We start from the raw sequence: 16,929 nt of genomic DNA, 5'->3' as shown, positions 1-16,929 counted from the left end.
TGTTTAGATCCTCTGTCCATTTTTTAATCAGGTTGTTTGTTTTGTTTTTATTGAGTTGTATGATAGGAATTGCACTGAATCTGTAAATTGCTTTAGGTAATGTGTATTTTAACAATGTTAATTCTTCCAATCCATGAGCATGGGATATTTTTACATTTTTTTGTGTTTTCTTCAATTTATTTCAATAATGTCTTATAGTTTTTAGTATACAGGTCTTTCATCTCCTTGATTAAATTTATTCCTAGGTATTTTATTATTTTTGTTACATTATAAATAGGATTGTTTTCTTAATTTCTTTTTCTGCTAGTTTGTTAGTGTATAGAAACACAACAGATTTTTGTATATTGATATTTTTACCCTGTTGTTTTACTGTATTTGTTTATTATTTCTAATAGTTTTTGGTGGAGTCTTTAGGGTTTTCTCTATATAAAATTATGTCATCCACAAATAGTGACAGTTTTACTTCTTCCTTGCCTTTTATTTCTTTTTCTTGCCTAATTGCTCTGGCTAGGACTTCCAATATTATGTTGAATAAGAGTGATGAGAGTGGGCATCCGTATCTTGTTCCTGATCTTAAAGGGATAGCTTTCAGTTTGTCACTGTTGAATATGATGATAGCTGTGGGTTTGTTACATATGGCCTTTACTATGTAGAGGTACATTCCTTCTGTACTCATTTTATTGAAAGTTTTTATCATAAATGGATTTTGAATCTTGTCAAATGTTTTTCTGAGTCTTTTGAGGTGATCATATGATTTTTATTCATTTTGCTAATATGGTGTGTCACATTGATTGATTTGTGGATGAATCATCCTTGCATCCCTGCAATAAATCCCATTTGATTATGGCATATAATCCTTTTAATGTATTGTTGTATTTGGTTTCCTAATATTTTGTTAGGGATGTTTGCATCTATGTTCATCAGAGATATTGGGTTGTAATTTTCTCCTCTTGTGGTGTCCTTGTCTGGTTTTGGTAATGCTGGTTTTGCAAAATAAGTTAGGAAGCATCCCCTCCTCTTCAGTTTTTTGAAAGAGGTTGAGAAAGATAGGTATTAAATCTTTGAATGTTTGGTAGAATTCACCAGTGAAGCCATCTGGTCCTGGACTTCTGTTTTGGGGGAGGTTTTTGGTTAATGTTTCATCTCTTTACTAGTGATAGGCCTATTCAGATTTTCTATTTCTTACTGATTCAGTCTTGGAAAGTGGTATGATTCTAAGAATTTATCCATTTCTTCTAAGTTGTCCAATTTACTGGCATACAGCCATTCATAGTAGTCACTTATAATCCTTCATGTTTCTTTGGTATCCATTGTAACTTCTCCTCTTTCATTTCTGATTTTATTTATCTGAGTTGTCTTTTTTTTTGTTGTGAGTCTAGCTGAAGGTTTGTCAACTTTGTTTACCTTTTCAGAGAACCAGCTCTTAGTTTCATTGATCTTTTCTGTTTTCTTTTTAGTCTCTATTTCATTTATTTCCACTCTGATTTTTATGTTTTCCTTCCTTCTACTGACTTTAGGCTTTATTTTTTCTCCTTTTTGTAGTTACTTTAGGTGTATGGTTACATTATTTGTGGTGTTTCTTGAGGTAGACCTGTATTTCTATAAACTGTCCTCTTAGTACTGATTTTGCAGTGTGTTTCCCATAGATTTTCAGTATGTCATATTTTCATTTTCATTTCTCTTCAGGTACTTCTAAAATTTCTCCTTTAATTTTTTTCATTGATGCATTAGTTGTTCAGTAGCATGTTGTTTAGTTTCCACGTATTTGTGGTTTCTCCAGCTTTCTTCTTATAATTGATTTCTAGTTTCATACTATTGTGGTCAGAAAAGATGCTTGATATGATTTCGGTGTTCTTAAATTTATTGAGACTTGTTTTGTGTCCCAGCATATGGTTTATCCTTGAGAACATTCTGTATGCACTTAAGTATGTGTATTCTGCAGATTTTGAATGGAATATTCTGTATACATACATCTGTTATTAAGTCTCTTTGGTCTAGTGTTTCATTTAAGACTGACTTTTCCTTCTTTTCTTTCTGTCTAGATGATCTGTCTGTTGATGTACAGGGGGTGTTAAAGTTCTTATTCTGTTGCTGTCAGTTTCTCCCTTTAGGTCTATTAATAATGCTTTATATATATTTTGGTGCTATTTTGTTAGGTGCATATATATTAATAAATGTTATATCTTCTTGATGGGTTATACCCTTTATCATTAGTATATAATGTCCATCCTTGCCTCTTATTAACTTTTTTGGTTTGAAGTCTGTTTTGTCTGATATGAGTATGGCTACACCTGCTTTCTTTTGGCTGCCATTTGCTTAGAGTATCATTTTACAGCCCTTTACTTTGCACTTATATTTATCTTTAGAACTGAGATGTGTCTCCTGGAGGCAGCATATAGTTGGGTCTTATTTTTTAATCCATCCAGCCACTCTGTGTCTTTTGATTGGTGAATTCAATCCATTTACATTTATTGTGATTTTTTTTTTTTTTTTTTTTTTGGCCACACCCTGCAGCATGTGTGATCTTAGTTCCCCAACCTTGGATCAAATCCATGCCCCCTGAAGTGGAAACGTGGAGTCTTAACCACTGGACCACCAGGAAAGTCCCCATTTAGTGTGATTACTGATATATGAGGACTTGGTATTGACATTTTATCTTTTCTCTTCTGGTTGTTCTATAGTTCCATTGTTTCTTTTTCCTTGCATTTCTGTCTGCTGTTTTAGTTTGGTGGTTTTCTATGATGTTTTTCTTAGTTTTCTCTTTTTTTATGTTTTGTGTCTCTGCACTAGATTTTTGTTTTGTTATCATGAGGTTTGTATAAATGTTTTAAATATAGAATAGTCCTTTTTCTGCTGGTAATATCTTATCCTAATATGCCTCTACAGGTTTCATCCTTTTCCTCTTCTCCTTTTATGTTTTTGTTGTCACAAGTATGTCTCAACACAAAATGCTGTGAGTTTGTTACCAAATTGACATAGCTGTAGTTATTTTTACTGCTTTTTTTCCCTGCCCTTTAACCTTTGCTGTAATTAAGTGTTTAACAACCTATTCTGATATACAGTTGCAATTTTCTGATTCTGTCTATTTATTACCTTACTCAAAGTTTTGTGTACTTTTGCCTTTTCATTTCGAGCTGCTTTCAACATTTCTTGTTAGGCAGGTCTAGTGGTGATAAACTCCTCAACTTTTGTTTGTCCGGGAATGCCTTTATTTCTCCTTTCTGTCTGAATGATACCTTTGCTGTATAGAGTATTCTTGGCTGACAGTTTTAATTTTTCAATATTCTGAGTTTGTCATTCCACTGTCTTCTGGCCTGTAGAGTTTCTGCTGAGAAATCTGCTGATAGCCTCATGTGGGTACCTTTGTAGGTTATTGTCTTCTTTTTTTTTTTTCCTGGCTGCCTTTAAAATTCTTTCTTTGTTATTGACTTTTGACAATTTTAATATAATGTGTCTTGGAGAAGGTCGTCTCGTTTTGAGATAAGTAGGTGTTCTGTTAGCTTCATGGGCTCATATATCTAGTTCCATTCCCAGATTTCAGAAGTTCTCAGCTATTATTTCCTTAAATAGGCTCTCTGTTCCCTTGTCCCTCTCTTTTCTTTCTGGGATACGCATTGTCCTTATGTTGCCTTTCTAATGGAGTTGGATAGTTCTTGTAGAGTTTCTTCAGTTAAAACAAAAATCTTAGCTCTCTCCTCTTTTACCTGAATCGTTTCTCAATTTCTGTCTTTGAGTTTGCTAATTCTCTCTTCCATATGTTCTACTCTGTTTCCAATGCTTTCTAATGCCGTTCTTCGTGTTGTTTATTGAGTTCTTCAACTCCATAACTTCTGTTTGGTTCTTTTTTAGAGTTTCACTCTCTTTGATAAAGTATTCCTTCTGTTCATTAATTTTATTCCTTAGTTCACTGAACTGTCTTTTCTGTTTTCTTATATATAGCTTGTTGAGTTTCTTTCTGATACCTGTTTTGAATTCTCTGTCAGCTAGACCACAGTCTTCTGTGACTTTAGTTTCTGGAGAACTGTCATTTTCTTTTTCTGATACTGTGTTACTGTGTTTTTTCATAGTGCTTGGTGAGTTGTTCCTTTGCTGGCGCGTTTGAAGTAGTGAATACCTTTCTTATTTAGGTAAACCTTTATTTACTTTGATTCTAACAGTTCAACAGGTTGGTAATTAGAGTCCTTTCTTTTGTTTTTCAGTAGGTGGCGCTATAGCATAAGTTATAGCTTAGTTTATCTTACCTGAGTGCTTCTGGCTATATTTGAGAATTGGCACTTTCACCCTCCATCACCTTTGCCAGAGAGGTCGTCAGTGCCCTCATCATCACCGCTTGTTCCTCTGGGGTTACTGGTGCCTTGAGATGGTGGGTGCCTCTGCCATGTGTGGGGTTGCCTGGGTTGTGGGCACTGCTGTAGCGGTGAGGGAAGGGGGAATGGGGGGAAGGAGCCAGGTTTGGGTGTGCTGTGGGGGAGAGCAGAGTCACAGGTACCACTATGGCCCTTCCAGTCTTTCTTAAGCCTGTTCTGTTCTGTCTTTTGCCCTCATCGTTACCAGAATTGCTCTTGCTGAGGTCACTAAAGATCTCCTCTTGGTTAAATTTAGTAGTAAATTCTCAGGCATTCTTATGTCATTCATCAGTCACATTTGGCGCAGTTGATCACTCTGTTCTTAATACACTGTCTTCACTTGACTTTCCAAGATACCACACTCTTTTGGTTTTACTTCTTCCTCACTGTTAGCTCCTTCATTGTTTCTTCTCTGCTTGATATGGAAAGGTTTGTTGTACATTATTGTGACAATAGCTCACAAATGCTCCCCTACAGTCTATCTTCAGCACAGCAGCTAGAGTGATTATTTTAAAATCTAAATCAGATCACACTCCACACCTCTACTTACGTCTGCAGTAGCTTCACATATCTCTCAGAGTAAAAGACAGAGTTTTTACTTAATGATGATAGTCAAGGCCTTGCGTGATTTGCCTTCTTTGCCCCCTATTATCTCTCTGACCTCGTCTACTACTATTCTTCCCCTATCTTACTCCACTCCTGCTGCACTGTCAGGTATGCTGCCTTTGCAACAGCAGTTTTTTTGGCTGGGACACTGTTCCCTCAGAGGTATGGCATGGTTAAGTCACTTACTCTAGATTATAAGCTCTTTAGGCATCAGGAATCTTTGTCTCTTTTGTTCATTAATATATTCCAATAGCCTAAGATAGTGCCTGGCACTCAGTAGCCACCCAAAAAGCATTAATTGAGTGGATGAATAAACTAGTTAACAAACAATAATAATTAACAGTTTTATTTTCTAAAATGTTTACATGTTGAAAATATATGAATGTGACATTCATGTTCCAATTCTGTGCAGAAATGGCTATTCATACAAGGTGGCGGTTGCACTGTCTCTTTTTCTTGGATGGTTGGGAGCAGATCGATTTTACCTTGGATACCCTGCCTTGGGTGAGTATGTTTCATTTAAAAAAAATTCTTGTGAAACTTGTAAGTTAATGTACCTACTCTTATATAGATTAAATCTCTGCAAACTATTAATAGTTACAAGTTCCATGTAGCTGGAGTTGAAAGGTCAGTGTTCTTCTGTGAGTATAGAGCTAGCAATTAGCTCTGTAGTTAAGTTGGAGAAGAAATTGACTTTTCTTGTGTTTTCATCTTTATGAAAACACACACTCAAGATAGTGTAGTCACTAATTAGAACAGTAGACTTGAGCTGTCATTACTAGTGCTGGGCACACAGTGGATGTTCAATAAATGTTTTATGAATAAATGCATATCGTTTCCTATCCCTCCAAAAAATGTTTGCCTTCTACCTGAACCCCTATAAGTGTTGATTTTGGAATAGAAACTACTTCTTGCAGGAGAAGTTGGTGTTGGAACTACAGCAGCCAGCACGAGCTGGTGTGGAGCCTGGTTATTACCCTTAGCATCCCTCCCCATACCTTCCTCCTAGCTATAATCTTTACATTTACCATAGTTGCTAATGCTTATGAAAACTATTTACATTTGATGATAGCTTTTGTTTAAATAGTACTTTCACATGCCTGCCCTTATTTACGCCTTAAAACTCTCTGAGTTTATCATCCAGTTTAAATCTTCTTTAACAGGTAGGGAAATTGTCGCCAGAGAGGTTAAGGGATTTACTGACTCTGGAGGCCTTGCTTTATACTGTAACATGTTTGTTGTTATCATCACTGTTTTATGGATAGCGAAATTGTCATGAGATTAAGAGATTTACCCAAGGACACTCAGCTAGTGACCTGACTTTGAACCCAAATATTCTGGCTCAAGAGATCATGCTTTATTTACTGTAGTACTTTGCTTCTGTATTAGCCCTTCACTGAGCAAATTTAAAGTTTCTGAATGCTCCACTTTCTAGCTAGCAAAGCTAATCTTATTCTTTCCATGTTGCTACCCACCAGAGATCAAAGAGGAATTTTCACTGTGGGGTTGGTGGGAATTATGTTTCTGTTAACCTTAACTGGAACTCAGTGTTATAAGGTCATAAATAGAAGTCATAGTTTAAAATACTGTATACCTGGAATTTTTTCAGTTAACATTTATTCAAAATTTACTTGCTGTTAAGTAAGTAATGAAGTTCTCTGGAAATAACGATGGAGATCACAGTTCATACTGGTTAGAAGAAAATAAGTAATAAATGGTAGGCCAATTTGTGCTACAGCACTGTTACAGAACTGTAGTAAAGTGCTATGAGAGCAGAGAAAAAAGACTGATTTAGTCAGCCTTAGGATGTGAGGGAAAACTTGTTGGATGAGGGGACATTTGCACTAGGTTTTTAAGGATGAACAGATTAGAGATTTAGGGCATTACAGGGAACAGCATGTGCAAAAGCATAGGGTGTGAAAGAGCATATGTGCAGTGTTGAGAAAATGGTGGATAATTTAGCCTATGGTGTAGGAAGAAACGTGGCAGAACATGAAAAGTGATTGCAGAGGTAGCCTGTGGTCAGATTATAAAAGGCTTTGAGAAAGAATTCCCTGGTAGTCTAGTGGTTAGGACTCGGCGATTTCAGTGTTGTGGGCCCGGGTTCGATCCCTGGTTGGGGAACTAAGATCCCACAAGCCGTGCAGTGTGGCCAAAAAAAAAATGGCTTTGAGTGTCTTGTTCTGGAGTTTGGACTTTACCCTTTAAACATCAGAAGGCATAAAAGTTTTTAATCAGAGGAGTGTCATGGTCAGGTTTATATTTCAGGAAGATGATACTGGAGAAATTGTGGGAAATGGCTTAGAACAGAGAAAGACTGGTGGCAGAGGAAGCTAAAAAGAGATGGATGCAGTAGTCCTGGCCTGAGGGAAGGAGAAATACTATTTCTTTGAACAGTTTATTCTATGATGATTTTTGAATAGTAAATATATTTTAAATATTTGGCTTAATGAGTGACTTTTTAGCTTCCTGTGATGTGTGTCAAGTGAGCTGTCATGTCATATGGTCTAAGTTAATTTTTTTGACTTATTGCAGCACATAATAACATGTTGGTTTGTATATTACGATTTTCTTTTCCTACAACATAAAACTCTAGGTTATAAAGCTCCATATAAAGCTCTGTATAGTGACTCTGGTTCGTGAATGCTAGTTCCCTGCCAGGAGCTCCCTTTCTCCAATCACTGCTACTCCAGTCTATTAATTAATTTCAGTCAAAGAGAACCTTTCAGTTTGAGGCTGAGATTCTATAAATTTGCAAATGTAATTTTTACATTTGACTTTATTTCTTAGTGTAAAAATCTTTAAGTAACTTTATTATTACAACAACCTTTGGATGTTCATTAATTCAACAAGTTTTTTGACTGTTGGCTTAAGATACAACTTTCTTAAGATTGTTAAGTCTGTCACTTCTCATTCATCTGCTTCTGAATTTTCTTCCATTCTCTTTATTCTGTTGGGTTTATGGCTTTAAAAATCCCTTTACTATCTTTTAATGGGGTCCTGGAGTGAGAGGAGTTAAGAGGACATGTCAAATACATTATTTTTAACTGAAAGTTCTTATATCTCTTCAAGCATTCAAATATTTTTATCCCTATCTTACTTACATTTAAGCTATATAAATGTGAAGGATTTTGATGTTTTATCAATTTAATCTAATCTAATATGTAAAATTACCGTGTTTGTAAACTTAAATCATTTAAATGTTTTTAATTAAGTTTTAATTTTTACTAAGAATCCAAGGTTAAGGAATTTTGGTATTCAATTAAAATGATTACTGTCATTTAAAAAAATTCTTAAATGGAGAATGCAATGTTGACTGGTATGAAAATAGTTACAGGTAGAGCCTAAAACTATTTTTCTTATAATCTTATTTAATCTTTCTTCATGGTAATGAAAAGCAGTGATAGTATATTTATAGATAGCTTTTTTTTTAACATCTTTGTTGGAGTATAATTGCTTTACAATGGAGTATACAATGGAGTATAAATGCTTTACTTTCTGCTGTATAATAAAGTGAATCAGCTATGTGCATACGTATATCCCCATATCCCCTCACTCTTGTGTCTCCCTTCCACCCTCCATATCCCACCCCTCTAGGTGGTCCCAAAACACCGAGATGATCTCTGTGTGCTATGCAGCTGCTTCCCACTAGCTAGCTGTTTTTTATTTGGTAGTGTATATATGTCAGTGCTACTCTCTCACTTTGTCCCAGCTTACCCTTCCCCTTCCCCGTGTCCTCAAGTCCATTCTCTATGTTTGCATCTTTATTCCTGTTCTGATGCTAGGTTCTTCAGAACCATTTTTTTTTTTTAGATTCCATATATATGTGTTAGCATACGGTATTTGTTTTTCTCTTTCTGACTTAACTCACTCTGTATGACAGACTCTAGGTCCATCCACCTCACTACAAATAACTCAATTTCTTTTCTTTTTATGCTTGAGTAATTTTCCATTGTATATATGTGCCACATCTTCTTTATCCATTCATCTGTTGATGGACACTTAGGTTGCTTCCATGTCCTGGCTATTGTACATAGTGCTACAGTGAACATTGTGGCACATGTCTCTTTTTGAATTGTGGTTTTCTCAGGGCATTTGCCCAGTAGTGGGATTGCTGGGTCATATGGTAGTTCTATTTTTAGTTTTTTAAGGAACCTCCATACTGTTCTTCATAGTGGCTGTATCAGTTTACATTCCAACCAACAGCGCAAGAGGGTTCCTTTTTCTCCACAACCTTTCCAGCATTTATTGTTTGTAGATTTTTTGGTGATGGCCATTCTGACCAGTGTGAGGTGATACCTCACTGTAGTTTTGATTTGCATTTCTCTAATGATTAGTGATGTTGAGCACCTTTTCATGTATTTGTTGGCAATCTGTATATCTTCTTTGGAGAAATGTCTGTTTAGGTCTTCTGCCCATTTTGGGATTGGGTTGTTTGGTTTTTCCATATTGAGCTGCATGAGCTGCTTATATATTTTGGAGATTAATCCTTTGTCAGTTACATTGTTTGCAAATACTTTCTCCAGTTCTTAAGGTTGTCTTTTCGTCTTGTGTGTGGTTTCCTTTGCTGGGCAAAAGCTTTTAAGTTTCATTAGGCCCATTTGTTTATTTTTGTTTTTATTTCCACTTCTCTAGGGTGTGGGTCAAAAAAGATCTTGCTGTGAGCTTCCCTGGTGGCACAGTGGTTGAGAGTCTGCCTGCTGATGCAGGGGACACGGGTTCGTGACCCGGTCTGGGAAGATCCCACATGCTGCAGAGCGGCTGGGCCTGTGAGCCATGGCCGCTGAGCCTGCGCGTCTGGAGCCTGTGCTCTGCAACGGGAGAGACCACAATAGTGAGAGGCCCGTGTACCACAAAAAAAAAAAAAAAAAAAAAAAAAAAGGTCTTGCTGTGATTTATGTCATAGAGTGTTCTTCCTATGTTTTCCTCTAAGAGTTTTATAGTGTCTGGCCTTACATTTAGGTCTTTAATCCATTCTGAGTTTATTTTTGTGTATGGTGTAAGGAAGTGTTCTAGTTTCATTCTTTTACATGTAGCTGTCCAGTTTTCCCAGTACTACTTATTGAAGGGGCTGTCTTTTCTCCATTATATATTCTTGCCTCCTTTATCAAAGATAAGGTGACCATATGTGTGTGGGTTTATCTCTGGGTTTCTGTCCTGTTCCATTGATTTCTATTTCTGTTTTTGTGCCAGTACTATATTGTCTTGATTACTGTAGCTTTGTACTATAGTCTGAAGTAAGGAAGCCTGATTCCTCCAGCTCCATTTTTCTTTCTCAAGATTGCTTTGGCTATTCGGGGTCTTTTGTGTTTCCGTACAAATTGTGAAATTTTTTGTTCTCGTTCTGTGAAAAATGCCATTGGTAGTTTGATGGGGAGTGCACTGAATGTGCACTCCTTTGAGTAGTATAGTCATTTTCACAATGTTGATTCTTCCAATCCAAGAACATGGTATATCTCTCCATCTGTTTGTATCATCTTTAATCTGTTTCATCAGTGTCTTATAGTTTTCTGCATACAGGTCTTTTGTCTCCTTATGTAGGTTTATTCCTAGGTATTTTATTCTTTTTGTTGCACAGGTAAATGGGAGTGTTTCCTTAATTTCTCTTTCAGATTTTTCATCATTAGTGTATAGGAATGCAACAGATTTCTGTGCATTAATTTTGTATCCTGCTACTCTACCAAATTCATTGATTAGCTCTAGTAGTTTTCTGGTAGCATCTTTAGGATTCTCTATGTGTAGTATCATGTCATATGCAAAGTGACAGTTTTACTTCTTTTCTGATTTGGATTCCTTTTATTTCTTTTTCTTCTCTGATTGCTGTGGCTGAAACTTGCAAAATTATGTTGAATAATAGCCGTGAGAGTGGGCAACCTTGTCTTGTTCCTGATCTTAGAGTAAATGGTTTCAGTTTTTCACCATTGAGATTGGTGTTGGCTGTGGGTTTGTCATATATGGCCTTTTTTAATGTTGAGGTGGGTTCCCTTTATGCCTTCTTTCTGGAGAGTTTTTATCATAAATGAGTTTTGAATTTTGTCAAAAGCATTTTCTACATCTATTGAGATTATCATATGGTTGTTATCCTCCAATTTGTTAATATGGTTTATCACATTGATTGACTTGCGTATATTGAAGAATCCTTGCATTCCTGAGATAAACCCTACTTGATCGTGGTATAGGACCCTTTTAATGTGCTGTTGGATTCTGTTTGCTAGTATTTTGTTGAGGATTTTTGCATCTATGTTCACCAGAGATAGTGGCCTGTAGTTTTCTTTTTTTGTGACATTTTTGGTTTTGGTATCAGGGTGATGGTGGCCTCGTAGAATGAGTTTGGGAGTGTTCCTCCCTCTGCTATATTTTGGAAGAGGTTGAGAAGGATAGGTGTTAGCTCTTCTCTAAATGTTTGATAGAATTCACCTGTGAAGCTCTCTGGTCCTGGGCTTTTGTTTGTTGGAAGATTTTTAATCACAGTTTCAATTTCAGTGTTTGTGACTGGTTTGTTTTTATTTTCTGTTTCTTCCTGGTTCAGTCTTGGAAGGTTGTGCTTTTCTAAGAATTTGTCCATTTCTTCCAGATTGTCCATTTTATTGGCATATAGTTGCTTGTAGTAATCTCTCATGGTCCTTTGTGTTTCTGCAGTGTCAGTTGTTACTTCTCCATTTTCATTTCTACTTCCATTGATTTGTCTTCTCCCTTTTTTATTTATGAGTCTGGCTAATGGTTTATCAATTTTGTTTATCTTTTCAAAGAGCTAGCTTTTAGTTTTATTGATCTTTGCTACTGTCTCCTTCATTTCTTTTTCATTTATTTCTGATCTGATCTTTATGATTTCTTTCCTTCTAACTTTGGGGGTTTTTGTTCTTCTTTCTCAAATTGCTTTAGGTGTAAGGTTATGTTGTTCATTTGAGATGTTTCTTCTTTCTTGAGGTAGGATTGTATTGCTATAAACTTCCCTCTTAGAACTGCTTTTGCCGCATCCCATAGGTTTTGGGTCATTGTGTTTTCATTGTCATTTGTTTCTAGGTATTTTTTTGGTTTCCTCAGTGATCTCTTGGTTATTTAGTAGCATGTTGTTTAGCCTCCATTTGTTTGTATTTCTTACAGTTTTTTTCCTGTAATTGATATCTAGTCTCATAGCACTGTGGGCAGAAAAGATACTTGATGCGATTTCAATTATCTTAAATTTACCGAGGCTTGATTTGTGACCCAAGATATGGTCTATCCTGGAGAGTGTTCCATGAGCACTTGAGAAGAAAGTGTATTCTGTTGTTTTTGGATGGAATGTCCTATAAACATCAATTAAGTCCTTCTGTTTAATGTGTCATTTAAAGCTTGTGTTTCCTTATTTATTTTCATTTTGGATGACCTGTCCTTTGGTGATAATGGGGTGTTAAAGTCCCCTACTATGATTGTTAGTGTCGATTTCCCCTTTTATGGCTGTTAGCATTTGCCTTATGTATTGAGGTGCTCCTGTGTTGGGTATTTACAATTGTTATATGTTCTTGGATTGACCCCTTGATCATTATGTAGTGTCCTTCTTTGTCTCTTGTAATAGTCTTTATTTTAAAGTCTATTTTGTCTGATATGAGACTTGCTACTCCAGCTTTCTTTGATTTCCATTTGCATGGAACATCTTTTTCCATCCCCTCACTTTCAATCTGTATGTGTCCCTAGGTCTGTAGTGGGTCTCTTGTAGACAGCATATATATGGGTCTTGTTTTTGTATCCCTTCAGCAAGCCTATGTCTTTTGGTTGGAGCATTTAATCCATTCACGTTGAAGGTAATTATCGATACGTATGTTCCTATGACCATTTTCTTAATTGTTTTGGGGTTTTTTTGGTAGGTCCTTTTCTTCTCTTGTGTTTCCCACTTAGAGAAGTTCCTTTAGCATTTGTTGTAGAGCTGGTTTGGTGGTGCTGAATTCTCTTAGCTTTTGCTTGTCTGTAAAGCTTTTGATTTCTGCATCGAATCTGAATGAGATCCTTGTGGGGTAGAGTAATCTTGGTTGTAGGTTCTTACCTTTCATCACTTAAAGTATATCATGCCACTCCTCTCTGGCTTGTAGAGTTTCTGCTGAGAAATCAGCTCTTAACCTTATGGGAGCTCCATTGTATGTTATTTGTCATTTTTCCCTTTCTGCTTTCAGTAATTTTTCTTTGTCTTTAATTTTTGCCAATTTGATTACTATGTGTGTCGGCGTGTTTCTCCTTGGATTTATCCTGTATGGGATTCACTGCGCTTCCTGGACTTGGGTGGCTATTTCCTTTCCCATGTTAGGGAAGTTTTCGACTATAATCTCTTCAAATATTTTCTCAGTCCCTTTCTTTTTCTCAACTTCTTCTGGGACACCTATAATTCGAATGTTCGTGTCTTTAATGTTGTCCCAGAGGTCTCTGAGACTGTCCTCAGTTCCTTTCATTCTTTTTTCTTTATTCTGCTCCCTGGCAGTTATTTCCATTATTATATCTCCCAGCTCACTTATCCATTCTTCTGCCTCAGTTATTCTGTTATTGATTCCTTCTAGAGCATTTTTAATTTCAGTAATTGTGTTGTTCATCATTGTTTGTTTGCTCTTTAGTTCTTCTAGATCCTTGTTAAATGTTTCTTTTATTTTCTCCATTCTGTTTCCGAGATTTTGGCCCATCTTTACTGTCATTACTCTGAATTCTTTTTCAGGTAGGTTGCCTATTTTGTCTTCATTTATTTGGTCTTGGCAGGTTTTTGCTTGCTCCTTCGTCTGTGACATATTTTTTGTCATTTCATACTTTTTTTAATGGGTGGTGCTGTATTCCTGTCTTACTGGTTGCATGGCCTGAGACGTACAGCACTGGAGCCTGCTTACAGTTGGATAGAGCCAGGTCTTGTTACTGCGATGAGGACCTCCGGTAGGCCCCACTCCAATTGATATTCTCCGGTGTCTGAGATTCCCTGTTATTCCAGCAATTTGGACTCGGAGCTCCCACCACAGGAGCTCAGGCCTGACCTCCAGCCTGGGAACCAAGATCCCGCAAGCATTGTGGCATGGTTAAAAAAATAAATAAATGAAAAAGAAAGAAAAAAAGAGCAGTATAATATCAAAGAATAAAAAACAAAATAAAATTAGAAAGATAAAATATATATTAGCAAAAATAAAACTATAATTGAAACAACTGCAACAAATTAAAATAAAAGCACAACAGAAAAAGAAAGAAAAAAAAAGGGTGGGGTGGGGAAATAAGCCAAAAAGAGAGAACAATAACAAAGTATAAAGAATAAAATAAAATTAGAAAAATAAAAGATTTATTATGAAAAATAAAAACATAAAAGAATCAACAACAGTGAATCAGCAAGGTAAAACTGGCCCCAGTCCTGTCACTGGGGTTCCTGCAGTCCCCTTAGGTTTCTGTGGTCCCCCACCGGTGCCTGGTAGGTGCCCTAGTTGTGAGGAGGCACGAATTCCATGTCCTCCTAGTATGCCATCTTGACACCGCCCCTTTATAGGTAGCTTTTTAAAATCCTTTTCGATACCATTTATGATCACTGGAATTTTATAAGAACCAAATAAATAATGCAGATATGATGAAGCTTGCTCTTAAGTAATTTCTTTTTTTTCTTTTTTTTTAACTGAAGTATAGTTGATTTACAATGTTTCAGATGTACAGCAATGTGATTCAGTCATATATATATGTATATGTATAAATATATATGTATTTTTTTCTTTTAAAGATTCTTTTCCATTTTAGGTTACTACAAGATATTGAATATAGTTCCTATGCTGTACAGTAGGTTTCTTTTTAAGTAATTTAGTGTTGAATGTGATACTTCGTTATATAAATTTTACTTTAGGATTAAGTAAGGGAAATGTGTTGAGGGTGAGATTAAATTAAATTTGATAAGATCCAAACATTCCTTTAAGAAAAATTTTCTTTCTAGGTATTTCAAATTTCTTTTTAGCCCAGAACTATCACTTTAGGTATAGCTTTATTTCCTTTAATTGACTTATTATTCCACTGCTGCTTTAGCTGGAAGCCTTTTTTCACCATGAAGCCTTATTTTTCTAATATTCCATCTTTGTGTTTTTAACCATGTTAACATCTGTGGGGTTTTTTTGGGTTTTTTTTCGGTACGTGGGCCTCTCACTGTTGTGGCCTCTCCTGTTGCGGAGCACAGGCTCTGGACGCGCAGGCGCAGCAGCCATGGCTCACGGGCCTAGCTGCTCCGCGGCATGTGGGATCCTTCCGGACTGGGGCACGAACCCGTGTCCCCTGCATCGGCAGGCGGACTCTCAACCACTGCGCCACCAGGGAAGCCCTGAATTTGTGTACTTTTAAATGTAAAGTTTAAGTTACTGAAGTATAAATAAAGTACACTAAAAACATGAGGTTTATTAATGTCATCTGGCAGCAGAATCTTTTTGGAAAAGTATATCTACAATAGTAATGGTTCAAGATAAAAATGGATCCTTCTTGATTGGAAACATTGTTAATTGGAACTTGAAAACAATCTCTAAAATCTAAATATCATATTTCTTCCACAATAAGATAAGTAAATAGGGTCTGTACAAAGAGACCTAACAAATTTTTACTTGGACAAAAAAGTCAGTCTACTTTTGGTAGTTCACTCATACCTCCCCATCTTTTAAAAACTGGTATTGGTGCTCAAAATAATGAAATGTGTAAGAGTAATGGTTTGCATTGGTTTTTGCCAAAAGCTTGGCCTCTGTGCACTGGTGCTGAATTGAATCTCGGAGACAGAGTTTTGGGTGAAGTAGAAAAGAATAGCTTTATTGCTTTGCCAGCCAAAGGGGGACACAGAGGGCTCCTGCCGTCGAAAACTATGTGTCCCAACCCAGGAGGATTTGATGAGGTGTTTTATAGCAGTAGTTCGAGGGTGGGGTTGCTGACAAGATTAGGGTGTGTACAGGGCCTGCACTTCTCTAATCTGGTCTCAGATAATCTTGATGAGCTTCTCTGGTTCCTGGCCTCAGGTAGTTACTTGGCTGCTCCTCCCTTGATTAGCAACTGTTTGAGTCTGCCCTTTGGAACTCAGAGAAGGTCATGGAGGCTCCCTACAAACAAGAAAACGGGGGGACAGAAAGACTTATGTGCCCAGGGGCCCCACAGGGTTCTGCTCATTTTCAGTTTTAATAAATGCTGTTTAGAATGTATGCTACTTTGTGATTTTCAAGTTGCTCAGTGTTTGTTTACAAATAAGATAATTTACTATTGATATATTTTATTCCTTCAGTAGCCATATTGACTAGGCACAGAAATGACACAGCCCTGACTTCAAGTTGCTTGTGGAAGGAAGGATATAGGGGAAGTTAGACAAATAAATATATAATAAAACATGGGATATGTGCTCTGCTGAAAGTTAAGGGCAGGGTGCTAGGGAGCATCTAGGGATGGCATTAAATTCATCCTGGGAGCATTAGAGAAAACTTTCCAGAAGTTTTAAGAAAGACTATTAAGAGTTAGCTAGGGGGCTTCCCTGGTAGCGCAGTGGTTGAGAGTCTGCCTGCCGATGCGGGGGACATGGGTTCGTGCCCCTGTCCGGGAAGATCCCACATGCCGCGGAGCGGCTGGGCCCGTGAGCCATGGCCACTGAGCCTGCGCATCCAGAGCCTGTGCTCCGCAACGAGAGAGGTCGCAGCAGTGAGAGGCCCAAAAAGAGTTAGCTAGATGATTGGGAATAGTGGGGGGCAGCAGAGGAGGCAAGGCAGAAGACAGCATAGCACATATAAATGCAGGTATGAGAGCACAGCCCATTGGAAGAGAACTTCGGGTAGTTTGGCTGTAACACAGACAGAAGGAATTTGCAAGAGGTGAGGCTAGGTTAGATGATGCTACTGTAAATGATGTGGATTTATGCTATATAAATTTCTCAATTATAATAATAATTGTAATATAGTAGAAATAGTGGTAGCACAAGTAGCAGCTGGGCTAACATTTATCATATGTTTGCCATGTACCATGTACTATTCTAAGTTTTTACTTT

General features: G+C 36.9%; 1 protein-coding gene across 1 annotated transcript in view; it reads left to right on the top strand.

Annotated features, from left to right (window-relative positions):
- TM2D1 (TM2 domain containing 1) overlaps positions 1–16,929 on the top strand; it is a 52,127-nt gene that overhangs the window by 17,236 nt on the left and 17,962 nt on the right. Inside the window, exon 4 of the mRNA XM_007464278.1 lies at positions 5,365–5,456. Coding sequence (XP_007464340.1) covers positions 5,365–5,456 — 92 coding nt within the window. The remainder of the gene's footprint in view (positions 1–5,364; positions 5,457–16,929) is intronic.

This window comes from Lipotes vexillifer, unplaced genomic scaffold (genome assembly GCF_000442215.2).
Source record: "Lipotes vexillifer unplaced genomic scaffold, Lipotes_vexillifer_v1.1 scaffold47, whole genome shotgun sequence".
NCBI classification, from domain to species: Eukaryota; Metazoa; Chordata; class Mammalia; order Artiodactyla; family Lipotidae; genus Lipotes; species Lipotes vexillifer.
The sequence above is the reverse complement of the archived record's forward strand: the minus strand, read 5'-3'. Positions and strand labels throughout refer to the sequence as shown.